This window comes from Rhea americana, unplaced genomic scaffold, assembly GCF_003343005.1.
Source record: "Rhea americana isolate MKP2758 unplaced genomic scaffold, rheAme1 scaffold_44, whole genome shotgun sequence".
Classification (NCBI taxonomy): Eukaryota; Metazoa; Chordata; class Aves; order Rheiformes; family Rheidae; genus Rhea; species Rhea americana.
In genome coordinates this window covers 5,875,828-5,903,264 of record NW_028186579.1, presented here as the reverse complement: position 1 = coordinate 5,903,264, position 27,437 = coordinate 5,875,828, and the positions used below count along the sequence as shown (strand labels likewise).

At 34.6% G+C, this 27,437-nt stretch overlaps 1 protein-coding gene across 1 annotated transcript in view; it reads left to right on the top strand.

Moving 5' to 3' along the window:
* The window catches only part of BABAM2 (BRISC and BRCA1 A complex member 2), a 174,038-nt gene that overhangs the window by 49,630 nt on the left and 96,971 nt on the right, over nt 1-27,437 (top strand). The window contains exon 5 of the mRNA XM_085315893.1: nt 2,006-2,080. Coding sequence (XP_085172019.1) covers nt 2,006-2,080 — 75 coding nt within the window. The remainder of the gene's footprint in view (nt 1-2,005; nt 2,081-27,437) is intronic.

The following is a 27,437-nucleotide window of genomic DNA, read 5'->3' as shown; positions in this document are numbered from 1 at the left end:
GCAGAAGAAAATGCATCCATCAAACAGTGATTTATATTCCTCATTTATCCAGCACAGCATCTTACCATCTCATTTCAAAAGCCAGTCACCACTCTACAGCATCCCTTTGACCTTAAATACTTTCCAAGTGAGGCTTGTGCAGCTGCCTGCTAGTTTCCTTCAGCGTTCTGTTCAGCCAGTTCCTTTCTCGATCAATATGTGTAGCAAACAGTGTTGTCTCTCATTATGGAGGTTTGTGGTCTGATACTGTATCACCAGTGACAACTTCCATGTTTTGTCTTATGTTGGGCTCAGAGCGATCTGTGGATTAGCACAACTAGTTGAGAGGAGAGACAAACATACTGACAAGCTTTGCGAAGGCGTATGGCAGTGTATTTCTAATATTTTCAATATCAGCGCAGGTGCTAAAAGAGCTTGGCTGACTGCGTTCTTCTTGAGAAGCTGTTATAGCCTTTGATAAGCTGTCTTTATAGGTATGCAATCTTCTCATGATAGCATCCGCTAAAGGTAGTAAAGCARTGACCCAGAAGGCTTCCTTCCGATATCTGCATGAACTATAAGCTTTGACCAGCAGTTTCAGCTTTTGGTTGAATTTGAGATGCAGACGTTTGTAAATATCTTCAAAGGCAGGGTGAATAAAGCTATTTAAAAGTGCACTTTCTGCTCTTCTCTACTGTCAAGATCCCCTGCTTCTCTTCAGTGTGTTGTTGCTACATCTTATAGAAAGGATATTCTTATTACTTCAGATATTTCACGGGCTTTTGCTTACCACAAGGTACAAATGTATACGTAATAGAGATTATTCTGTTTATACCTAGTATACTGTTTACATTCACTATTATAATGAGAATTGTAATACAAATACTCACCGTAGAGGCATGTGCACTTGTTTAAATTTGTATATTGTACGTTTCTTGTTTACAGTATTTTTCTTGCTTTGTCTGGCTTCACAAAACATTTAAAATGTTAAAATGAAAGTTAGCTACAGATAACTGTTCAGGGAATATTGAAGTAGTACATACGTGTTAAATTGGCAGAATGAATACTGAATATTCACATAGCTTTAATTTGTCTTTAGTGACTCTTARAATTACTATATTTTAAAAAATTGTATGTCTTCAAGTAACTAGGTTGTATGTGTATGCAAATTTAGGACAATGTTAAAAACTGAAAGGAGTTTGTTACTTTGTTTCAAGAGGTATTAAATTTTTCTACTTTAATGCTTTTTGTACTGATCATTCAAAAAGACAAATATAGCTGCTGTATAGCTACTTTATTGAATTACAAAATAATTTTTTTTCTAAAATATCCTTAATGTGGTGGAAATCAGGCAAACATTTATTCAAAAAGAATGAACTCAATTGCTTCGTAACCAGGTGGACAAAGTCTGGTTTTAAGGAAGTATACAAAACAGAAAGGAAATCCTTTCCATTTCCTTTGCATACACTTTATGCATAAAAAAACAGCTATGCATAGGGGACACTTGGCAAGTTTTCAGTTGAGTAGGTGTTAAGAGTCACATAATTCTGAAAAGCTTCTGAACCTTCTAGTTCGATACTTTCTTCTGTATATCAAAGGATATTTCATGTCCATTCATACCTTACTCAACTGAAATTTCTCCTCTTACATATATCTACTGTGTTTGTGAAGATTCCTCTATTTCATAGATATGTTGCTATAAATTTTTTTCTTGTCTTGGCTTTCAGACTGTTTGCAGATCTCACTAGACCTTTAACCGGAAATGAGTACAGACAAGATGGATCTATATATAGGACATAACAAAGTTTATTCTGTTCTTGTCAAGCACGTTGTTGCCCTTTGACAACTTTTTACTGTTGACTTACTGGCAGTGATGTGTGCATTTATTTTTTGCAAGTCTTTTCTCATAGAATGTCTATGAAATTGTAAAGTGTTTTTTTTCCATCCTCAGTAATCTCATTGAGAAATTCAATTTGTGATTCTGTTCTAGACACTAGGTCTCATTAGTCTGACGTTTTCTCCACAGACTGGTGAATTCTCAGCTCGCTTCCTCTTGAAGTTGCCTGTAGATTTCAGCAATATTCCTACATACCTTCTCAAGGTAAAATGAATGTCTAAACTGACAGTATTTGTGAGCAAGTATGAATTATTGAAATGTTCTTAGTAACTATTTTGACTTTCTGTCTTATCCTCTTCAAGATACTGAAAGTCCACATTATCTAAATCTGATATGGTCAGGTTTTGGAAAGGTAGTATTGCTCATTGTGTTGCTTTGCGTGCCATTTTACTAGATACTAAATATGTATCTATCACTCTGGAGGACCTTGCAGGATTTGTGGTGGTGTTGAAGATTGAATACAACACAGATATTCTGGGGTTTTAGACATATGCTAGGCAGCAAACTCTTGCTCATACCCAAGGCATATTTCCCCATAAACTCTTCTTACGTGAATTTGTGGATTTTGTGCTATGTATGTCATGTGTCCCCACCACGGCATGAACTGTCAAATTGTACCAGTGGTCTTGATAGTAGAACTAAATGTGATAATATTTTTTAACAGAGTGAAAGCAATTAGTGATGACACAGACTGAAGGGTTTCAATGATTACTTTGCTTCGTTGTTTACAATAAGCACTAATTTGAAAAGATGCTTCAGGTAGTTTTTACAAGAAAGTAGAACTGTAGWCCATAATAACAAAGAATGCATTAGAGTATTGCTGTAAGTTGTAAAAGTGTATTCCCTTCTTTGCTTGGAAGAGGAAAACTTGTGACAAAAAACTACCGACATGGAATAATCTGACTGACTGCTTATCTTCTGAGTATTGACAATAACGTGTCTTTCACAGCAGAGAGTCACAGTTTCAAGCAGTTATTATGGAAGCCCATCATAAGATCAATATTACTGTATTCAGAGAAGCCAGGGATAAATTTGCATTCACTCTGTCTGTCATAAATGTCACAATAAAGTGTCCAAATTCTTGTTTCTGACAAGGTTCAAGTCAGCTGATGTTGCCAACATTCATCTTTCCTTTCTACTGCTAAATGACATGACTGGCTCCTTACTCAGCTGTTTACTCTTAAATACTTGAAAAGGAGAAGAATAGGTACTTAGTGTTTAGCAGCTAATTTGTTGAAATGAAAATGTCAGTGTAGATTTCATGACCTCTGCTTCATCTTTGTGTTTTAAGTCTTCAGCTGCTGTTAGATCAYAATTGCAAGCGTGAATCTACAATATTTCTCCAAATAAGATGTCTTGATCTAAGGATCATGAAAATAAAGGCATACACTACTACTACCTAACTGAAATGCTTGGTTGTAATCTAAGCTATGTATCCTGTGGTCTCCTCACCTTATGTAGACTGCTAGCTGAGTATTGATCTACTCCTTGCAACTTTCTTTCTCAAAAGCCTCTGTATGTTTTGTGGCTGCTCCTGTATACATGGTAGCATCCTTCTCCCAGCTGCTGTCTTTCATCAGGGCCTTCTGACCTCTATGGCCACATTTCCAGTCACAGATGTAAGAGGGGCAGCCAAGGGTTCTCCAGCAATGATGGTACATGCAGCAACAATTTACCTGGATTGYAGCATGCTCCCGATTTGCTTCTGAGAAGCCCTGTGAAAAAAGGAGGCTGAAGATGACTGACATGAACTGTGGTGTAAKCTCCTACTAGAATCCCAAGTTRCCRTATTTTCCAGARACAACTTTAAATTGTTCAAGAATTTCTCAGACATGTTGTGCRTGCACAGTATGTGCAATTGTTTCAGTCACAGGGCTGTATCTTGCACTTTTCTGCCTCTGAGGAARTTATATGACTTGTAGACTGGAAAGTGGWATATGTTTTTTGTACATATCTGTTRTCATGTAGGAACCCTGTRATARATTCTACTTTATTTCTGAARAGTAACATTTTACTGCATCATGCATGACAGCATATTCTTTTTTTATTGTAATTCCCTATCTCATATTTACTAAGGATCTTCCACATTCTCTAAGGAAATTGGATGTACTGTGGGTAAATCATGGTAAATTGCTACAGAATTGATTGCCAGAGCATTGTTTACCCTGAGTGCTGAATGAATCGGTTGTCTCAAGGAAAACATGGGTGTATTTGCATGCACATAGACTATTCGAAGAAACATGCACAAAAGATAGCAGAATCAGAGTTTCACAGTCTRCCTTTATTTTGACCTTTCTAAAATCCTCTTGTCTTAGCAGTTTTAATATTCTTTAACATATTTTTTTTTGTATGAAATTGCCTGAATTTTTAAAACAGCAGATCCTTACTGATGGTCCATGCGTTGATAAAATCCTTAGACTTGTTATGCAGACTTCTGCTACTTGAACTAGCAGGTTAATTGTCTGTAGTAAGAGGTTGGTGTTTAGTCTGGATGAGTAGACACAGAAGAAGAAATGCGTTTTTTTCCTGCTAGTTCTTGTTGACAGCAGGAGAATGATTTGACTCAAACTCCAGTTTGGACTGTGTTAGAGAGTGCACTGTAGCAGGCTGTTGCACTGTAGCATGGATCTTTTACTCTTGTTGCCTTTAACTCCCTGTCTTCTGACACTATGGCTGTATGAATGCCATCTCATGTTGCAACAGCATAAATTCAGATAGAGCTGGAACTACTCTGTTGTGGTTGAAATAATTATGCTCTGGCTACTGCAAATTCATTAACCTATTAGCAGAATTTTGATTTGTTTTCTTTAAGCCAGCAATGTCTCCCCCCCTTTTCTTTTTGKCTGAGACTTTTGACATAAATCTTGGAATCTGTAATAAAATACGAATTTATTTTTTATCATGTCTGCCAGTTATGTTGCCTAGAGTGCTTCTCACTGAATTATGACACATAATAGGGAATTCATTGATGTAGGGGGAAAAATGTGAATATATTATCCTGAAAGGTAGAAGAACAGTCAGTAATTGAAGGCTGCTAGTGCAGAAACAGCTTAATGTTTGAAATGGAGTTTGAATACTGTGTTTGAATTATGTTCTAATCTGTAGCCAGCTTTATATTACACAGTAGCTTCTCTTAAATGATTTGCCAAGTACAAACGTGTTATACCTTCTAAGCCATGGAATTTTTTTTCTTAGGTTTGAATAATACGATTTTTATTAAAATCTGTTGAAATATTTAAAGACCATTATTCTTGTCTCATTAATCACTCTTAGTCCCTCAATTTGCATCGCTCTTCTGAGTTTTCATTGATTTCAGTAGGTAATCACACTACAACTGTAACTGTTAAGCTTCACATAATAAGATAATTCAGATATAAGGAGGCATACTGTGAGTATCTTCTGTAGTGTTACAAAATCTTTGGAATTCTTGAGAATATAATTCTGATTCCGAGCTTACCCTCTCAACTCTGTGTTGGTGGTGGTGAGAGTGTTTTCCTCTGTAAAGAACAAAAATTTAGAAGTGTAGCGTAAGTTGGGTTGTTTTGTACCAGAAAGGCTGATTTACCAGGTTATTTTAAAGCTATTCAATGTATTAATTTTAAAATTAAATTCAAGTGAGTGTGCGTTATAAGGAAGGTAGTTGGGTATGCAAAGAAAAGCAAGAATGGCTAAAAGTGCAACACAGAACAAGTACACTGTTCTTTCCCTTAAATTCTTAAGTTTTGTTAAAGATAAGTCAAATATTATTTATATGAAAACATTTGAAACTTATTGTGGATGTGACTGCAGTATATAAATTTCTTGTYGTATTTTCTATTGGCATATTTGAATGCAAAAGTATCATCTTTTTTCTCCTATGCAAACGAAATATTCACAAAGAAACATTGGCTTCCAATGAAAATGACATTTAGGAAAAAAAACATCCTTTCATATTTCTTTCCTTCACAAAATTATACTTTATTTCTGAGGTTTTGAATTGAGTGTGGATCTTCATATCCACTTTTGCTTTTTCTAATGCAAATCTATTTGACATCAATGAAAAATTTAAATGTTTTAACAACTTCAGAACTGCAGGGTCAAGCTGGTTGTTCAGTATGTACTGCAAGATTCATTACTGGTAAGTCTTTCRTTAACATTCTTTTATGTGAGAGGAACATAGGTTTAGCTCAGGAAAATCTTTATATCTTTATCTGTTTGCTCTTATACTTTTCATTCTTTGGAGTTGGCTTTTTAATTGGTGCATTCRTTTTGGCTTAAATTCTTCTCTGTTGATTACAACATGTTTAATTTTGCCACAGTATTTTATAAATGGAAATATTCACTGTACATACAGTTTTTAAAATTCAATCTTTAGTTTGTCTCTTACAGATAGCATGCATACCACAGTAACAAAGGTGAAACACTTACCATCTAAAACACTTCATCTAAATTTCTTTTTATTCTATAGTTTTGGTCAGCTACAGGGACTTGTGTTACTATACTGATAATTCCTTAAACATCTCTAGCTCAGTAGTTTGCAAATTGTACTATGCTATGTGACTACAGTAAAAACACGCTTAGAGGATGTTGCCAATCATGCTGTTTGATATGAGGTATTGAGGTATTTTTCTTTTGTTTTCATATTTTTTTTGAGTTTTGACTAGGTAGGATGTGTACTGATTAGCATCTCTGTCCTAAATGCAAATTTTAAGGTATTAATTTCCTATGCTTATGTACCTTATTGTTGTGTCATGGTAAGTAGGTAGCGTATGGACCAATGTAAATATAATGTTGTGACCAGCTTTAGTAAAGCAACATTTAAATAATTTGTTACTATGGAAATGTAAAGGAAATGTTCAAAGTATACATATATGTATTTTTTGTAGTTTTTTTTTTATCTTTAAACTTGTCTTTTCTGAAGAGCTTTTTTGTGATGACCGCTGTATTTAATGTGTATCTTTTAGAACCAAAACAAATAACCGTCAGTGTCTAGACACATTGCCAGGGGCCAAACAGTTGTGTATAAGGCTGTCARTGGAAAAGGCTTTTCCTCAAGCTCAAATTGAAAGAGAACATATTTGTTTTTTTAACTTAATGTGATTTCATCATTTAGAAATCTTTGTTAAAGACTGCAGTGCAACTTTTGTTTAAAAAGTAGACCAAAGTTTAGATAATCCGTAAGATTGTAATAAATGTGTGTGTTTAAGTAATCAAGTACAGTAGACAACAACCAAATTTAAGTATAATATATAGGGTCAAAGAACTTCTTATGCAGGATAGTGTATTTGCCTATATTCCTATAAGCTATGTATATCCTTTGTTTTGTATTGTATAGAATGATAGACCTGTGCATCTCTGATGCTTGTCATGTCTATGGAGTCAGCTGTCATTTTACTTCTTCTACCGATAGAGAAACAGATAGTTTATATGGCTTGTTCAAATAATGTTTAGTTCACACAATTCCCAATACTTTGACCATGCTTTCCATAGGTATCCTTTAAACTAGTACATAAATTAAAAAAAAAAAAAAGAATTTACTATTTGAGACTTTGACAGAGGCACAAAGTTAACTTCCTGAATTGCTGAGACCTGTGTCAGCATTCTGACCAAATAGTTTAAAATTTTAATAGTAGATGTCAGTATGCTATTCTGTAGATTACTTACTGCCTGAGCATTAAAGTACTTAAGCGAAATATCTAAACATCAAACCTTGTCTAGATTTCATCTGCTAATAGTTTAAAGGCAAGTTGTATAATACACAATTATAATGAGCAATAGAGATTTTAGATTAGAAGTGTGTCTGTGCAAGTTCATACTGGTAGCATTCAAAACAAATCGTTTMTAGTAGCAGAAGCCAGCAAATTGTGTAATCTAGAGGCCAGGAAAATAAACGTAGCTTGTGTGTGTGGCAGACATTTATCAAGAAGGGATGTCATTGATGCTTGTCACTACATATCTTACAGTGGAGACTGCACTCAAAAGTCGGCATTTAACTTCTGCTATCTACATTTTTCATCAAAAGGTGCCAAACTGATTGCTATAAAGGAATTATCTTGTTTTCACCAGTATTCTGGCCAATGTCAGAGTACCGTCCAGGTGCCAAAAGCACACAAAATCCAAGTAGAAGGACTTGTGTAATGATTGTGGTCAAATAAGAGTATGTGTGTCATTAAATGTTTCTGACATTTTAAGAAGTTGTAGAATCAGGAAGAATAGTGACTATTTTTTTGGTGATAATTTTTTTTGGTGGCTATTTGTATAGTGATAACTAAAGAAACATCAACTCCTTTCTTTATAAAGGCTTTTTTTGGTTTCATATTTAACAGGATGTTTCAATTGTCCATCCAGGTAAAGGTGCAAGATCTTACTTATTCCACCCTATAGAGCATTAGATTTCTTAACTAGTCTTATTACTGTAGTCTAATTACTGACCTTTTTTACTGTATACCAACAAAGATATTTGGAAATCCAGAATACTTGGAGGCCATTGCTCTGGTGAATGAAGATACCAATTACAAATCTATAGCAAATACTAAATCAGAATCCAGCGATCCCATGCATAAGTTTGTTCTCTGAACCTAGCAAATGTAGCTCTCCATTATGATACTGGATTTTAGTTTTGCTTAATTTAACAGTTCAGTTTTGGTTTCCTTGCATAACAGTTATGTTAAGTCCTCTGTGCTTTTGCCATGGACTCTACTGATCCTGGAGTATTTCTGGCACTGGAGAGTTAAGTGTAGAATGTTACTGCTATAATTCAGTGATATAAATTGCACCCTTATGTTTTCAAGTAGCATTTGGTAAGAAAGCTCCAGGAATACTTGCAGAAATGACAATAATATCAGTCATCCTTTAATAAATTTATTCTAATATCTATTGTCCACAATTCAAGGTGAAAAAAACTCTATAAAAATATGTTTTAAAATCAGAACCTATCATATTTAAATTTTATAAACTGATCAGTTCCCTTAGGTTTTATCAAATCCTGTTAGTACCAACTTTTTTCATAACAGCTTGATTTGTTTATAGTGGCTAGTCACTAAAATGATGTAAAATATGTTGATGTCAGGAGCACCTAACCTCCATATGTTGAAAGCCAACAGGAATTTTTTAAATCAGCTTTTTCTATAATTTATTGGCAGATTTTCTTAATAAGATCTGTCAACTGGAACAGCTCATTCTGCACAGCTGATGATTTTTATAGGTTATGATCTTAATATGAATCAACTGTATTTCTAATGACAGTTATATTTAAACATTTTATTTTTATAAGGCAATAGTGAAGGAAAGGAGTGCCACATTTACTGTTAGATTAAATCTCACCATTTTCATATCAATTTATATGAACTTTTCCCTAATTTCATAGAACTACTAATTTGCTATTCTGAGAATGGGTAGAAATAAGGATTTTTTTCATTATTTTTTATAAGAAAATTGAAGACAAGAACAGTAGCTTCTGAATTTTGAAAGGCTTTGTTGCATGTGGTGGGAATGTTCATAGGCACATTATGTTGCGTGACTTGGTTCAGATTTACTGCCTTGTTAGGGCTTGTAATTTGTACTATTGCTTTACATTTGCCTTATAAGTATTGCATAGCAAGAATGGAATTCAATAGCCATAAAAATAATTGCAGGTTATTACATAATGATGATACKTGTTTTATCTGCCATGGTCCACCCATAGTATGTAAAACAAGCAATATACAGCAGTCTTAAATTGATCTTGATTTTTTTTTTAACTTTAATTCCTTATTAACTTTTCTTCTTTAAAAGAAAACCCTTTAAGTTATAGAGGATATAATACGAGCATAGCATAATATGTTAAATTCATTAACTAACAAATCTGCATTTGCAGACATAGATAGTATCTAAAGGATGGTGGTAAGATGTTTAAAAGTGTATTTTACTGCTTAGCGCACACCCTATTTCACCTAGTAGTTGTCTTCTCACAGGCTTCAGATCCAAACTTAAATCCTCCAGTAGCTCATATTTTGAGTAAAGTTTACTTTGCTTATAAAAGTGTCAAGTTATTTACTGTTACAGCATTTGATTTCTTTCTTCCTTTCAGGTTACTAAGTTATGTGTATCTTCTCGAGAAATAACAGTACTAACATGGATATAGGTCTGTATGATGATTGATTTAATGTGATTCTTAGTCATTCGTATTTTGGTGTCTGTAACTGCACAAGTAACTTCTTCCCACTAAATATACACAATACAATGATGATTGCCAGCCTAATAAGCATTTTGTTTTATAAATTATATCTGAAAAGTAGCTATGTGGCACATTGTATTCCACTGCTCACTTTTTTGGTCGGTTTCATAGTTTTGATGGTTTTAGTCAGAAATACTAATGCTTTACTATTGAATCAATTGCTCTCAGCAGTAGGGATTCTGGGGTTGGCTAATGATCCGTCGCATTTATTCTATTGTAATGGACCCTGAAAATGCCATTGATTATGATATCATGAAATATAAGGTAAAGATAATGGGTCTAGGATGTTCTGCAATTCTGCTTCCGTTTTACCAAAAGCAAGCACAGCATCTTCTCCACTAATTGCTGATGAATAGGGTGTCATTTCTCTGTTAATCTTTGCATTTCTGCAGTAACGTCTACTTCAGAATGTAGTTGGTTGTTTACATAAACTACACTGCAGTATTTTCCTCCTTTAGAAGGAGACTTCTAGATCAGAAAACTAAAGGAAAGACTACCTTGTCCTGCAACACCTCAGTGAGGCAGTGAAAGAAGACTTAGTCGCATCTGTTGACTTTTTATTTCTTTATTTTAAAGATTTAAGTCTTCATGCTGGAACTTGCATTTTTTTCTATGCTAGGATCTGTAGTCGTTGCAAATGGCTTGTCCATGAGAGGGAAAGGGAGAAGGGGGAGTGAGGAGGAGGGTTACTTTGGCTTAATTGTATGCACTTAGATGCACAGGTGAGTGCATCAGAATTTGAGCAAAAAGATGTCCATGAATTAAATRTTGGTTTTCAATTACATATTGGACTGTCTGGAGTGCACATATAACATTCAAGTATGCCAGCATAATATGGAAAGGAAGTACTTCTACTGAGGGGAAAAATAGTGAATACAGTTGAACTAACACTATTGTAGATGTTGTCATTCTTTGTCATTCTTACTGATTTGTTTGAGCTGACCATACCAAAAAGTGGTGTGTTTTTTCTTTTTTTCTTTTTTTTTTCATCCTGTATATCTAGACTAGTTTATCTGCTTGGARATACCAGGTGTTCTCTATGTTCTACCATATCATCTTTTGGGGTCTAGAAAAATGTTAGACAAATGTGACTGATGTCTTGACTGACTGATGGTACATAAATAATCAGCTACACATTTGCTAGAACCCTGAGGACAATGGTTTAAAAAGAATAAACATGCTTACTGCAAATGATTATTTTCATTGTTTAGCATTTATAGTGTGTCCTATATAAAATCTTTTATTCTATCTCATTTTGCCTAGACTCATGACTTTTTGTAAGTAATAAATCTTACTTCATTTTCATCTTACTATTGTTAAGTGATTAGATTAGCTTTTCAAATGTAGGTCAAATTATACACAAGTTACCATTTTGACATGCATGGAATATTGTCTCTTTTTATTTACATAGGCTAGAGAAAGAKCGTATCTGAGCATCTCACAAATGCTTCTTTAATATAGCATTGCAGTAGTTCTGTGGCATATTGAAAAAATTCCTCCATTTTCTAGACAGAACATGTAGCGTAGTGAAGCTATTGGAATCCTGTATTGTGAACAGAGATCTTGTCCAAGGCTTTGGTTAGAATGGTTTTCCTCTTTTCCCCTCTCTCCATAAAGGTAACAATTTTTTGTAATTACAGAGAGCAATCATGCAGGTCCAGTGCATTTTTGCACATTTTTCTTGGGGAAAAAAAAAAAAAAAAAGGCTACTTTCGTAAGTGAAGAAAGTTGTATGACTTCAGAGTTATGTTTGAATTTTTTCCTGTAGACAGTTTTTCCACTGATAGATTTTTATATTTCTCACCTTACATTTTTTTGCCATTCTTTTGTGGTCTTGAATGCCTTAAGTACCTGTTAATTTAATTTGTCATGAATACCTCTTAACATTTTGATCAGTAACTGAAAAGATGTTTCATTGGTTCAGGTAAATCATCTTTTCCACTGCAAAATTGTGTGCTGCTTTTTTCCATACCATATTATGTAATGAAATGAAAAAAAACTTGCATTAAACAGACTAGAAATCAAAATTCCAGCTCTTAGACTAAGAAATGAAAAACATTTGGTTTCAATTTCTGGAAGGGATGAGRTTCTTCTCCCTTCAGCAGCAGTGAACTCGTTAAATGTACATATTATTTCTCTGGATCAGAGTCTCATTGATATGTTGATGAACTGGAACACATCTCTTATGCTGCTTAACACTTCTACAATACCTTCCTTCCAGGTTTCACACAGCACAGGAATGTTGTGCATTACAGAAACCTATAACTTTTATTGGTGGAGAAATGAGTATTTGAAAAACAAATAAATGACAGAACAAGGAACAGAGTACATGTAATATTATTTACTGCCTGCTAGTCCTCTGTAAGTGAGAAGAATTTAAATGAAGATAAAATTTTATTTTGCTGTCACAGTTTTCAGCTTTGTTTTCAAATAGAATACGTATTGTGCAGGTAGAACTGCAGTTCTTTGTGTATCCATTTTTTGTTTTATGCGTGTCATGTGTTTTGATGGTACATTTAAAAYGCTATTGAAATGGCAGTAATGTTTAGGCTTTGTTCTATGCAATTACCCTAGACTACATAAGAGCTACTGAAGAGCTGTTTATCCTACATTAAGTATTCATTTAAAAATTGCAACTCAGAACTTGCAAAAGCAGCTCAGCTTTTGTTATATTTAAAATCTGAAACCATTATTGAGACTTTGTATAGAGACTTGGAAATTAATGGATGGACACTGGATAATAATTAACRCTTCTTTAGAGCAGCCGGTGTGCTGGGAATCAATGATCAATGACCAGGGTTCATGCTGCTTGTGGTGTGCCTGAAGGAGCCTGGTGCTAATAATATGAAACTTTGAAACTGCGTGCTTTATAAGCTCCCCTAAAACAAAAACAATGTTGAAACAAAATTACCAGAAGGATTCTTGTGGTTGCAATAGCAAATGTTTCATGAGAAGCTGCGCAACTGAACTTGTAATAAACAAGGCAGGCACTTTGTTCTTGCAGCATTGTTTTTACTATACAGCAGCGACTTAATAATAACTTAAATATTCCTTTATTTACAGCATATTGCCAGTCCCTTCTTGAAAAGTTGCGTGATCAAATTGCAGCCCACTTTATAGGCCTTCAGGCAATGCTTGTGCCAGATTTAGGAGACTATACTTACTAGAGCAACTTGGAGGCATATGATGCTATGGTCCATGTGAGGCACTAGGCAGAATTATTATTCCTTGGCTTCTTTATTTATAAAACTTCTGAAACTATTTTCATGAACTTGTCCTCACCTAGAAAAATGGTGTAGAGAGCCTTATACCAGTGATATCAAAATATTAAGTAAGGTAAATAACTGTATGAAAAATCAGTATATTAATAAAATGCTATAATACTAAACAAAAAAGAAGAAATAGCACTAAAAATAATTTAACAGAAAAGAACTGAGAATCATTGGAAGCCTCCTAAGGGAAAAAAAAAGGAAATATCCAAATTGAAAAATTGCTGTTGATCAGATTTGGAGGGAAGCATCCACAGGAAACTTGGGAAATGGAACTAGTGAAGCTGTGTCTGTTGCCTGTATAAATAAGATATTCAAAAAAAAATCATGAATTTTGCCATAATTTTCAGCAACCCAGATGGTGATTATGTGCTTAGTAGGACTACTGTCATGAAGCAAGGTGATACTTGCAGTTCCCTGACGCACACAGACGTGGGCTGTTTTTCGTTTTTGTACGAGAGGGGCGTTTGCGTGCCTGTGTATTTTAAGTCAAGCCACCGGATTCGTGAGCAGCAGAAATAACGAAGTCTCGTTTCGCAGAGGTTTAGTCCCTTGCCTCCTTCAAGCCCTGTGCTGTGCCCTTAGGGTTCTCCCACGTGGGCCGTGTAATGTTTTATCAAGTAGGCAGCATTTGTCTGTCTTTGGGGAGGTATCAGTTGTGCCTCTCCTCTACCTGACTGCTGGTCTTCATGTAGCTTCTGAGGACTTAATTGTTCTTGAGACTAAAAAGAGGTTGGAGAAGGGAGAGAAGAGGACGGAGAGGAGTCTGGAAGTGAGATGACTTTAGCTGTCTTTTCTTAGGAAACCAAATTAAAAGGGGGGAAAAAATCATTAACGTTTGAAGATCATAAAGAAAAACCTTGCTGTCATTTAAAACTTATTTGATCATCTGGAAAGTTTTAGAACAACTTTGGTCAGCCAGGATGAGTGCTTGAGTAGAATCGTTATATTTGATTAGCACTGCRAAGATTGGTTGAATTTGTTTGAAACTCTTTCCTGTAGACGAAGCTGCTATCAGCACTGTTGAAATCAATTAAAGAATGCCTAGAGAAGGGATTATGTGTTAAAAACAGATCTTTAATCAGCTGCTCAGTGCAAGAACAATTACGGTAGGTGAAGTTGCAGGGTTTTTYTTCCCCTTCGTTTTCCATTGAATTGGCCATTGCTCCTTTTCTGATGGAGTTTCTCTTCGCTACACAGGAGCTGGTAGAATACGTAATAAAAGAGTTCACCTCATTTAAATATTATTAATGCAGTTTTACAGCTCGTCTTGTTGGGGAAAATGTATATTGGGATATGACAGAAAAAGCAAAAATCTGAATTTGTGGGAAAATATTGACCGRTAATCTTTGTTTTCATATTAAAGGAATTTCAGAAAGCACTGTTAAGTAAGACATAACTATGCAAAACATATTATAATGTGCTATATCAATCACAAAGAGAAAGAGCTGTAACAAATCTTCATCTGTTATCTTCATGTTCTGACTTTGGTTTATTTGAGAATATATCTTACTGTGCTCAAAATTTTTAATTTAGTACATATAAACTTTTAAAAAGAGCARTTTGAAACTTTCAGAGTATGGTCTCCACATGCTATCTTGTTTCTCCTGTGCATGAGTGTGTTCAGATCATTGCAAAATGATTACATGGAAAACGAAGTATTTTAAAATGCTTATATTAATTTTATATAAACAAATTGTTCAGTACTGTTTACTTACTTTTCATGCAGCCATTAATTGCAAACCAATCRCTACTATGCTGAAAGCTAGATAAATATACAGCAAGGCATTTAAATATTCCTTTCTCAATCAGCAYTGATAAAAACTGACAAAAATACCTTGACAATGTCCTGTTAAGTAACTCTCTGCAAATACATTAATTCTGTGATTCTACTGGGCTCCTTTCCTGATTAATCAATGACCTTATTCTGGTAAGCATATCTGTCAGGATGTGTCTTCCTAACAAATCTGTTAAGCCTGGAGCATGTAAAGCATCATCCTCATCTTCAAACTGTGTTAAGTCAAGGGAACGTTGTGGTAATGTGGGCATCACTTGTCCAAGAACATTAAGAACCCTGGTCAGGATCTTTTTAACCATAAAAGGATATGTATTATGCTTTCTTGCTTTGTATAAGTTGGAAGGGAGTGGGAAAAAAAAATACAGGAAGAATTTTTATTACAGAGAACTATTTCCCTCCAAACAGTACATGGAGGAATAGTGTGTCTGAAAAAATATTTTGTTGGCAGGGGAAGCACTAATATGAACTACATATGCTTGCTAGTAAATGTTTTAACTGTAGATTAATAATAAATATAAAATTCAAATTTAGCTTACTGCAAAAACATTCTAAAAAAGTTAATTTTTAGAGATCTACTTCCCCGCCACCACCTATTTGTGTAAGTCTTTCTCTGGGKGCTAGGCATGACATTTTTGTTCCCCCATAACTAGAGACTGATAGCAATTGCAAGAGATCAGAAGCTTATCTGTAAAATGGGGTGGGGAGGAAGTAAATAAACATAGGATTGTGTTCCCTGAAATCTGCATATGGAGAGAAGAGGTTTTCAGAGCTGTTCAGTCCTGGTGGTGTAGAGATGTAACTGTTAGCAAAATGCTTGTTTACAGGTCTTCGATATGATTTGATTTTCCTTTGAGAATGGTGAGAAATTCTGGGCATTGGTATTATCTACAATGTGAAAATGATATATTTTGTTTTAAGAAAATGTAAAATCATAAAAAATTCAAAGCAAGTAGACACTTTTAAATTCTTTAGTGTGATTTTCATTTTGAGAGTGTATTTTCTTTTTAAATTTATTGATATTAATATAGGTCATCTTTCTCTCAGACCTAGCTTTAGTGACCCAAAGTGTTGGACATAATAAGAGGAGGGTATGTTCCCTTTTGTTTCCATAAGTGATACACAAGTTAGTATGTTATGTGCAAGTATATAGCACACATACCATTAATTGTTAGGACTTTGGATATTTCTAAGATTTTGTACGTAAACCCAAGGCATATTAGTATTTTTAAAGCAATTATTGAAGAATGAGCATCAGTGTTYTCTCTTTCCATATCTCAGGATGGTTAAAATACATCTCAACATGAAGGCCTGACTGACACARCTTCGTTTTCTTTAAAGTTCCACAGAAGTCCTTAAAGAGAGTCAGTGTGATGCATGCAGGACAAGTCACATAGTCTCTGTGGTTTTCATATAAAAAATGAAAAACATACTTTTAAAGACTCAAGAAAAGTTGTAAAACTTTTGAATTATATACAATTTAGCTCTATTGCAATGTTTTATTTATTTATTGCAGTCTTGAATTTCTTTCTATAACATAAATTATTGGTTATACAACCATTCCAATGATTTGGAGGCATTTAAACATGCTGAGGGGACAGCTAGGCATCTTTTCAACAAATATGTACATGTGTAATATGCACTTAAATTTTAAGAGCTGTAAAAAGATTCAAAACAGAGCTTGTTGTGTTTTTTTACTTCCTGAAAAGTACTGGAGGAATAAGAATAAAGTTTACTTATTTCAGCTGTATTTTACTACAGTGTACTTTGTAGAAAGTTGTATGTATTCTTACAAATATGATTTTAAAATGTAGATTTGAATCAATAAACCAAGAATTTCTAAAAAGCAATATATTGAGAAATGGATAGTATAGAATTTGTAGTGTCAAATCATTCTTTAGAATGATGATATGACTCTACAAAATCTACCTTCTTAATTTTTCTTATACAATTTCTGAAAATATTAATACAGTTAATCAGTGTTTGTTTCATTTAGTAATGAAAATCAGGTCACTTGCATTTGGAAATAAGGAGATCCTGCCATCCTCGTCTGTGGTAAACAGTAGCTGATTTCTAGTTTAAATTGATCTTTTGGCTGGAATGTACATTGCAACTGGTGGATTTTCTTCTCTATTTTGCAAAGAAAAAATCATTATACTTCATGTTGGGAAAAGGGCTAGATAGTAGATTATTTTCCATTTGTATGTGTTGTTAAAAAAGAAGAGGTTTATAGTCCTGAAAAATGGTGAAGGCAATAAGTGTTATGACTCCTGTTAAGAAAGTAGTTGTGTGCAATTTTTTTTAAACACATTTCAGATGCCTTTAGAGCAGGATAGTTCTAATGGATCAATTCTGGTCAGTTGAGAGATGACAGAGCTCTTTATTCCAAGAGAGGTGTATTCTGCTCTCATTGAAATCAACAGGAACATGATCGGAGGACTACTTTCATAAACATGTATTTTTTCGAGCCATCTGAAATACAAAAGGTAATTATATGGTATTACGTATAAAGGTGGTTTTGTGTTATATGCTTGTTCTGTGCTTCAGAGGGATAAATATATACAAAAATTGAGGGTGTGTCAAAGCAGCAGGACTGGTTCAGACAGGTAAAAGCATTTGGAGTKGTGTATTTTGCACCATTAATGGTTTTTAGTTTGTCTCAATACTTCTGCATCGATGTTATGAACTCTTTTCTCAGGGGTTTATTAGTCCTATAAAAGCATCAGGCTGAAATCTGGCTCATCATAGGGACTATCTTTCTTTTTCTATTAAAAGAATTCTATGCTGTCAGTAAAAGCTGTCTGATACTGGAAATGCCCCCGCAACTTGAAGTTTTGCCTTGTTGTCTGTGAAGCAGTTGCTTCTAATTAAAAGAATTAAAATTAGTAAGTTCTATTTTTTCCTGCCCCATAACTCTCCCATCATTGATAAAATATATTAATCTCAGTATTTTAAATTTGTGAAACTGGTTTATGAAGTCTTGTTAGAGTCGTGTAGTGACAGAGCAGAAATAGATTCTAGTAGTCTATATTTTTAAGCCATGGAGTATCAAATACAATAATGATTTTATCTACTAATGCAGTTGTGTCTGTTGACCTAAATTTATTCATTAATAGGTGAGTACAGGCTGTTCCATGTGTTAATCTGTGTCCATTTGAGTCTTTGTTTATCATGGTTGAACTTTACACAATTTAAGGAACTGTCATTCAGCAAATGCTTTTAAATCTTAAAGTAAAATCCTTAAATACGGTAATGTTGGAAGGAGAGAGGAATGAGAGAGTTTAATAATTTCAGCCAAATTGAAAATACCTAAAATCTTTGTTTTACCTATTAAGATTTTAGTTATTGAATACCTTTAACATACTGTTTTAATCTGCCTTAAGCATAGCTTAAACTGCTTCCAGAAGTTTACAGTGTTTGTATGTGTGAATTTAGGATTATAAACATGTTGCATGACATACAAAAATGATTTTGTGCCTCTTATTTAAAAGTTTATTTAAAGTCAATCTAATATGTCAGAAAGCAGCAGAAAGCAGGGGAAATATAATCTATCCACATCTAGGAATGGCTTGCATCAAATTCACATAACATTAAAATTAAGTAGATTTTCAGTGGCAAGACTTAAGTGTCTTTCTCTTCATACCTTCTTTGGCAAGTAAGCCTTCAGATGTAAATGGAAACTCAAACTGTCTTGTTGTCATGCTGGTCAAGTAAAATCTGAATTTAGGAATGACCACAGTTGTTCTTGTCTTTCTCTAACTACTGTCTCAGTCATCCCAAACTCCTTAAAAGAAACTTAATTATGGAGTTTTATTATGATGCCAGCTACTCARTGCACAAGCACACTGTTACTGTCTGTGCCGAGTTGCCAGTTACCAGCATCTAGATTTCTGATAGCTCCAGAGTTAGATCTGGCAAGATTGCAAAATGTATTGTGATTACTTCTGCACTAGCCAACTTCCATTCCAGCACCAGCTTTTTCAGCACAGAGTACAAACCTAAGCGCCAGAGGTTGATCTGATTAGTGCCACAATATTTCCTCCTACTTTGAAGTCGGTGACTTTCATCATCATCCTTACCTGCTCTGAATGGGGCTGGAAGCTGCTAAGTCCTCACTATGTCCAAGGGAGCAAGACTTTTCTCTATCAAATATGTTTTGTTTACTTTATCTGTGTGAATGGAAAACACCATAAATAAGGCTTCCTTCTCCACCTCTACAATATTCTTTGYAGTATCCTTGGAATCTCTGTATGTCCCAAGAAGCTCTGTATTATACAAGACCAGTTTTGTCTTCCTATTGCAGACTCCGAACTAAAATGAAACTCAATTTTTTTCAACACAGAAGAGCACTATAGGTCACAAATCAGGTCAGTATTACTCATGCCTAGCTTGATCCCAATATTCTTGATAGTGCTGTCAGAAATTTCTGCTGTCTTGATTTTTTTTTAATTAATTAATGAAGATAGCTTGAGTTTCTCAGAATCTAGGTAGCCTCAGATTACAGAATCATTAGGTTTACAGATGCCAGAATATGAAAGATATTTTAAGTGTCTTGGTTAAAAAGAATGCTAAATGAATATTGATGTTGTTTGTCAGACAAAAGTTTTTCAGTGCTTCAAAATATGTGAAGTGTCCTGATTGATAACTTCAGTGAAAAGCGTTTTATAGTTGCTCAGTACTTTAATAGTAACATTCACCAGCAAAGGGTTTTGCCAAGGTCAGCAAATATCTATTAAACCTTTTTGTCAGGATGATGTCACATCTTAATCCTGCAGATGAAGATTGTAACATGCTATGTTTCTTTAGTTAAATCCCATTTCTTTAAATAGGAATTAGTGCAGAGATTTATTTACAAACTGCTTAAGGATTATAAAAAGATTAGTTAAAAGTTCAGGCTAGTAGACAGACACCCGGTAACTACAACATTGCTTAAGATTGTTGTAGATACAGCAACTAAGTTGGTGCCAGCACCTGTTGAAAGCTCAGGTTTTTTATTCCATTCCTTAGGTTCCCTAAAGRATTTCAGCCAACAGTAAGGATCTCTCATTGGACTTTGCAGTAGTAGTAATTTGACTACATAAAATTAAAGAACAGTGTTTCGATCACTGGGAATTTATGTATTTCTCTAGGAATAAACTGTCATTTAGTTGAAGAAGTTCTTTGGGATCCTCGCAGAATATGCCAAAGAATATTTGTAGGAGCCTTTCTCAGTAGCCATTGCATAATGTCACTAACCTCCCGTGTCACAAAAGTGAGTTGTGGYCCAATTCACTCTCCTGCCATTATCTATTTTCCAAATCTTTTTTTTTCATGAAAATACAGAACAAGAATGTGATTACTTCATCTTTCCTGTGAAATTCATGGACAATGACTGGACCTAGAAATGAACTCCTGTGGCTTGAAGACTCAGAACAGAATATTGCCTTTTACTGGCTCATCTCAACTTTAGCCTGATGCAGTATCATTGGTCTTAAAAAGAAACATTCTTCTGTGTTCACACCAATGTCATGAAATATGGGAAGTCTTTATGTAACTATAGTGAAAATTAAGTGTTTCTCAGAATTAAAGGCTTTTATTATTCAGGTGAAGGGACTTTGCACTGGAGTATTTTATTTGAACCAAAACAAATAAGAGAGAGAGTGTTTCACTCTGCGAAATTAATTGATGTGTAGCACCTTTTCTGCAGTCTGGTAGTGAGTGTTCTAAGCAGCTGTTCACAAACACAAGTAAGCTATAAGAGATAGTGTTTGATAGCATCATCTTAGTTTTCCTTAACAAACAATAATGAAAAACCTCACCAGCTTTGTTCAAGGATTACCTTATAGACAAAGGTGATAATCAGAAAAGTCTATACTTTTTCTGTATATCTTGGTCTTATTTTTGGTTTCCCTAAAGACTCTCTGCTTTTTCTCTTTCCACAATTAAAGAAGAATAACGTAAATTCTTTCCCCTGTATGATTGCTGCAGTGTTTGCAGACTTTGAGATCTTACATTTCACCCTTGCCTCTAATTCTGTTTTGAATCTTCCTGTTAGCTCAAGACAACATTTTGTCTTAAACTGTTGTCGCTGTATCTCAGAAGCTGAATGGATGACTTTCCGACAAACTGTACAAGTGACAGTCATTTCACTTTTTGAATCTCTGCTTTCTAGACTTACTGAACCTGCAGCTTATCCTGGAGCTGCTGCGAATGCCCTTCATAGTCATTTCAGCCATCTGTCTGCTTGTACAATGACATACAGACTTTCATCTTTCCTTCTCAAGAGTGACTTTTCTATTAAAAATAACAAAATCTAGAAGGAATGGAATATTGATGACAGATCCACTGAATGCATTTCCACAAAAGAAATTTTCATAAATTTTCATGTCAGGATTTTACTTAGCATATTTCAGAATTTCGGATAATCCAGATTGTTCATTTAGTTCTAGTTTTAGTGTGGTTTCCATGTAAGTGATTATATTGTCCAAGTATGTCTGTTACAATCTCTTCTTCTCCCAAATAATTTTAAATGCATTGGCCAATCAAATTTGAAAAAGGCACAGTCTTAGAAAATTAAGTTCTTATGGGAAGATGTACCTAAAACAGCACCTCCATTGAAATAACTGCAAACAAAAAATCACTAGTTATATATACTTTGGCTAACAGCTGCTGCCAGGTTAGCATGCATATATCTTCAACACAGTCAAGAAAAAGAGAAAATCAGAAATTTTCTTATCCAGTAGAAATGTGTCATGAAGAACACTAGAGAAAGGTCGATTTTTTTATACTTAGCTGATTTAGGAGATAAAGGACAGACATGAAGGAAACCAGACTTTTTGTTCTGTTGCTATTGACCAATTCATCTGCAAAATTAAAAGAAAAAAAAGAAAAAAGGCAAAAAAACCCTTAAGATATACATATATGTTGCTTATATTATCATAATGGAATTAAGCAATGCTGAAAAATCTCCTAGGCAGTTTGTGGCTTATAAAGAAAGGTCAGTTTTGAAGCTGTCTTAGAACAGAAAATCTTCACCTTTGAATTTAATCAGCTGGCTGATTTAAAGCTTACCCTAACAGAATAACTGGTCATCCACCAAGAGCTTGCTGTATTCTTGGAGCCTTCTCAAAGACTTCATAATGTGGTCTTCTCTTTGCATGACACTATCCCATCATCCAGCCTTCCACAAAAGGTGCAAGCTTTGACGGAGCTGTGTTATGCCCGATAGACATAGTAGACTTGTCTATTCATCCTTAATCAACTACTATTGTATATAAAAGGTCCAGTACAGATAATTTCTATGTACAGTGATTCTGAGAGGCAAGTTGTCTGTATGTATGTATAGTCTACTATTTATTTACCAACCTTATTCTTTAAATTGTTTGTGTGTGGAAGTAGGTCATGGATGTGGCTTCATCCAGTGTGATGTCAGGGAGACCCAAATACACGTTGTCTCAGTAGATACTGTTGACGGGAATGACTTGTTTTACTGCATCAAGTATGCACTGACCAACAGTGGCATCACATGCGTTTATTACTGCTATGTCAGAAATAATTAGTTACCAGAGAAATAATTGATTATTATACAGTCAACTATTTCTTGTAGTCTAACAAATGAGATGTTTGGTCTTACATTATCACTTACGACAGTGTTTAGGGAATTGAAGTACTCATTCTCCTGCTGCTTAGTGAAATGAACCAGTGTATCGAATCTTTAAGTGAAAATTTACTATTTAATCTAGGCTTTAAATACTAAATTCTATTTGAAGAACATACCTGCTGCTGAAGCCTGTTAGTCATGATGATGTTCGTAAGACTTGAGAGTGTCTTTACTACAACTTTACTCATGTGTATTTGGAATACTTTTTAGGCTTCTGTAAGTTCTTTCCTTCTACCAAGAATGATGATCTACATCTAGTTTTTTTTGTTTTTTTTTTTAAACTTCCTTGTTGGTTCATTTCCATATGCTAAACCTTGCTGGTGTAACACTTTTTTTCATATTCTCAACTTAAAATTCTCCTCTTTTCATTTTTAGTCCTTCTACTTTTAGATTTATCATAAAATATGCAAAAATCGCACCAGTCTTGTTACTACACTGACCTATTTGAATCCATTATTGTTACTGCCTTGCAGTCAGTGTTGTCCGAGCACTAAATCTTCATTCTCTCCTGAGAATCTTCTTTCTCTGCTGTATTACTGAAAATCTGAAAYAGTCCTCCTCAAATATCTCTGGGATAAGAGATGAAACTTTTCAGTATGTGCAGAACAGTAAAAATTTTGGGGTGTTACAGTAACGAAGAAATCAATATGTTCCAGAGTGAAACTGGCTGTGGTGAAGAATGCCCTCCATTTAGTTCCTTTTCTCCTTCTGAGACAGTTTGTTTTGAGAGCTATAAGAAATGAGTGAAAGTAAACAAACATAAGGAGAAAAAGTGGGATGTTTAGTTTTTTCTCCTGACTTTCCAGGTGTCTTTATACATATGCCTTTTAGGTAGTAAAGGCTTATGAAAGGAACTGCTTCTCTTTTAACAATAGAGCATCAAATATGTGGTTGCTGCAAAACCAATTCTTAGAGTGTAACTAACAATTAGAGTGTAACTAGTAATATTGTGAAGATTAAAGTTTTCATGTAAAGCATCTTGGAAGCCAAGTTCATAGATATGAAAATACCTGCAGAGAATATTTCTTTATGTAGGTACACAGTATCCTTGATTAATGCAGAGGTGTTTAAACTGCTCTCAGAATGAACAGAAAAAAAGTGTTGGGGGAAGGAAAGTAGATGCAAATCTGTAGATACCAGTCCCAGTGCAAAAGGATATCTGCTTTGCATTTATTTTGTATTTATAAACAAGCAACTGCTGCTGTAAGAACATCTATTYGGACATAGGGTAGCGTTAAGACAAACTAGGGCCGGGTAAGTGCTGTTTTTCTGAGTGAAAACCAGCATAGATGCATTTAAGACATCAGTTTGTGTTTCAGGCTGAAGGGGCTCAAGCAGCTGAAACATCTACAAGACAGACAGATCAGATACACTATGGAAATAAAAAACTGTTAAGTAAGTTCTTCAGTTGGTATAGAATAATGATGAATTGAATGTAGAGGAGGATAAAAGGAAACTGCATACTTTTTTCAGGGAGGAGAAGGAAAATTAAAAACTTCTTCGTTTACTTCAGTATGAATATTGCCATTAGTAAAAGCAGTTTCAAAAGTAGAATTCTTGGAAAAATGGAAGCGTCTAATAGTTTTGATATTTATTGTGTCATAGAAAGTGTAGGGGCTGAAAAGCAGAGTGTGCCACAGTAGTTATTTCCAAAAATACTTAACAATTTCTATTTAATATTACCCTCAAGCTTAGGGACTTATCAAGAGAACTGAAGGTGAGCTTTCTGGACATTGCTCTGATGCCAAGTGTAAGTAGAGGGAGAAATGGCTCAGTTAAGTATGTTGTATGTAGAGAAAAAAGTATGAGTTTCAAAGTTAATGGAAAATTCTTGTTTACGGCATGCATAACTGGGCTGAAAGCTCATTTTACCTGCAGAGATTGTGGTGTGAATTCTGAATGAAGCAACAAAGCAAGGAGAGGATAGAAAGATCTTCTTTTCTGTTTTATTGAAGTTGATTACTGCAGTTGATTATCTAGTAACTGAAGCTTAACTTTTTAAAAATCCTGAATACATGCATATGTGTATGCATACCTGCATATGCCATGGATAAAATCTAAAGATTTTGTCTTCATGTTAAAACTGTGCAAAGGAAAGTGAAGTTTAATAAATTGGTGTATGTAATATATTGACATATATCTCTTGAAATACGATCTTTTCAATCTATTCAGCTGTGGACCACTTTACCAGAGGTTGCAGTCAGAGTTATTCTTTCTTGAGTTGTTTGAAAATAGTCTAGAGAAAGTAGATTTTACTGTAAAAAACTGCACATCTCAATGAAGTACCAAGGAGAACTGAAAGAGAGGATCGATTTCCAATCTATAGAGGTGTATTTAGATTATAAAATTAACCCAGTCTGAGTTAAGATTATATTTCTAATTGAAAATTGTGATATATCTTACTAGGTTTGCTGTTTTCAAAGATGCTAAAATCACTGTGAAATTTATCCGATTTAGAAGCCTGGATAAGCATTGAATAACTCTGAGTTTATAACACATTTTGAATCAAATAATGAAATTGAGCATTTTTATTATTTTCACAGTTATGCAATAGAAATGGAGACAGATTTGTCCAGAGAAGTCAAGTCTATTATAACTGTCACTTAAAGAAGAGTTGTTGCATTGTTTATAAACTGCATGCACAGATGTGTCTGGCTATTGCCCTGTTAGCAGAATTGCTGTAGTTTAATCGCATGGCTGTTTGGTCTGTGAAGATATATCTGTGAAATTAATACAGAGAAAAATCAGGGGTCTGCATAGCTGCAAAGGAAAAGTAAGGTAGTAGATGATACTGGTTTTAAATATCAGTGCATGGCAATTTCTTTTATTGTGATGACACAAATAATACCCAATTGCTCCATGAATAGCACCTAATATTTTTGTTTTGAAACAGCCTATTTCTGTTATTAGTTATACAGTTTTACCTAGTAAGTCTTCAAATTCACTAATGCTTTGCAAAAATTGGACTTGCATTAGAGTTTTTATGGCTAAGGCAGTATTTCTCAAACTTTTTTTTTTATAGGCTAGGGATATGATATCTAGCTTCGAATATTTTCATCATCACTTCTCTTTCCTCAATAATTTCTTCTATTTCAAAGAAAGCAAAATTTCATTGATTAAGTGTGGGGATGGGGGAGGGAGAGGCGGAGGAAGGACTACATATATAACACTGCATATTCCGCGTGATTGTCTTCTGTACTGCCAAGGAGTTGCAGCATACGAAGTGAAAACAGTGGGCCAAAATTTGAATTACTCTTAATATTCACGAAACAGCAAGATAGGATAGCCTCTAAGCATGATATTTTGATTTCTGAAATAAGAGGAAAACATCGTATTTCTATGTAAATACTGCAAAGTTAAAAAAAAAAAAAAAAAAAAAGTTAAGATACCAAGGCTTTAGAAGCATTTATAAACAGGCATGCAAAAAAGCAAGTTATTGGTGGTGAAAAACTTGATTAGAAAAATTGATCTGAATTTGGCAGTTTTAGTGAATCCTAAGAATGCATGTCACTTAAATCCCCCCTCTCCCTTGGTTCTTAAAACTCTTCAAGGCAATTTTGTGATGGGTAAACACGGAACTGTTCTGTAAGTAGCTTCTTAGTAGAAGTTCGGTTTTAACTTGCAATGTGCTAATGTACGTAGGATTTTAAATATTGTTACTTAACATCACAGTTTTTAAATCTGTTTTTTAATGTGAGATTTTAATAGGATTGGTGTCTCTTTTTTTTGTGTGTGTGTGTGGGGGGAGCCATTATGGTTTCTTTATGCAATTTTATTTTAGTAGTTTCCAAAGCTGCATTTTCATTAACCTCTTTTTTTTTAAACCCTATTTTTTTTGAGAAATTCTCCCATTTGTGAGTCCCACAGTAGATGTACTTATAGCTCACACGCCCTGAGTTCTTGTCTATACGTACTATATGTATATGTACTACTCTTGTCTATGAAGAATTATGTAGATATCCTATCCAAGCAGTAATTCACCTTTTCACTTTATCTTAATCTGGAGGGATTTTTTTTTCCTCTCTGCTATCCTTTCAGCTGGGAAAGTGAGAGTATACTTAGGGCTGATCTCCCTTACATGGTATTTCAGAGGAAAAGGGAAAGTCATAATCTAGCTGGAAGTTCATCCTCAGGTTATAAAAACTCTGTCCACACCCATTAGTTAAACCAGTTTTCTTCCGGGTTATGTATTCTGCATCAAAGGAGAAAGATCAGTGTGTACTGGATGTTTTTGGAGCCTTTTTTTGTATTTACGGATTCTGAACTGTTCTAAGTGTTCCCGCTTCCTACCCCAAACCCTCGGCTTCGCAGTTTCTTCTGGCTATAGCCAGCTGTTAAAAAGGTCAGGTCATTTCATTTGTAGGGGATGTCTGAGTCACTACTACAGCGGACCTTCAGGTGTTTGCCTCTCCCACTGAATGTTAAGGGCCGCTCCACGGGAGCTTGTGTGATCCTTCACCATCTGTCTGYGAGGGTACCAATGTATAAAACCTGCGAACATGGACTAGAAAGTGACCTTTTTGTTCTATGTAAAATAGAGATCAACTCTGTGAACTACTTCTGACATTATGCATCTGATTTACGTACCAGCACAGATGCAGATTTTAAAGGGCAACGTAATCGTTCTCGACTAAGAGAGCTTACATCTCTTATTCCAGCGCCTT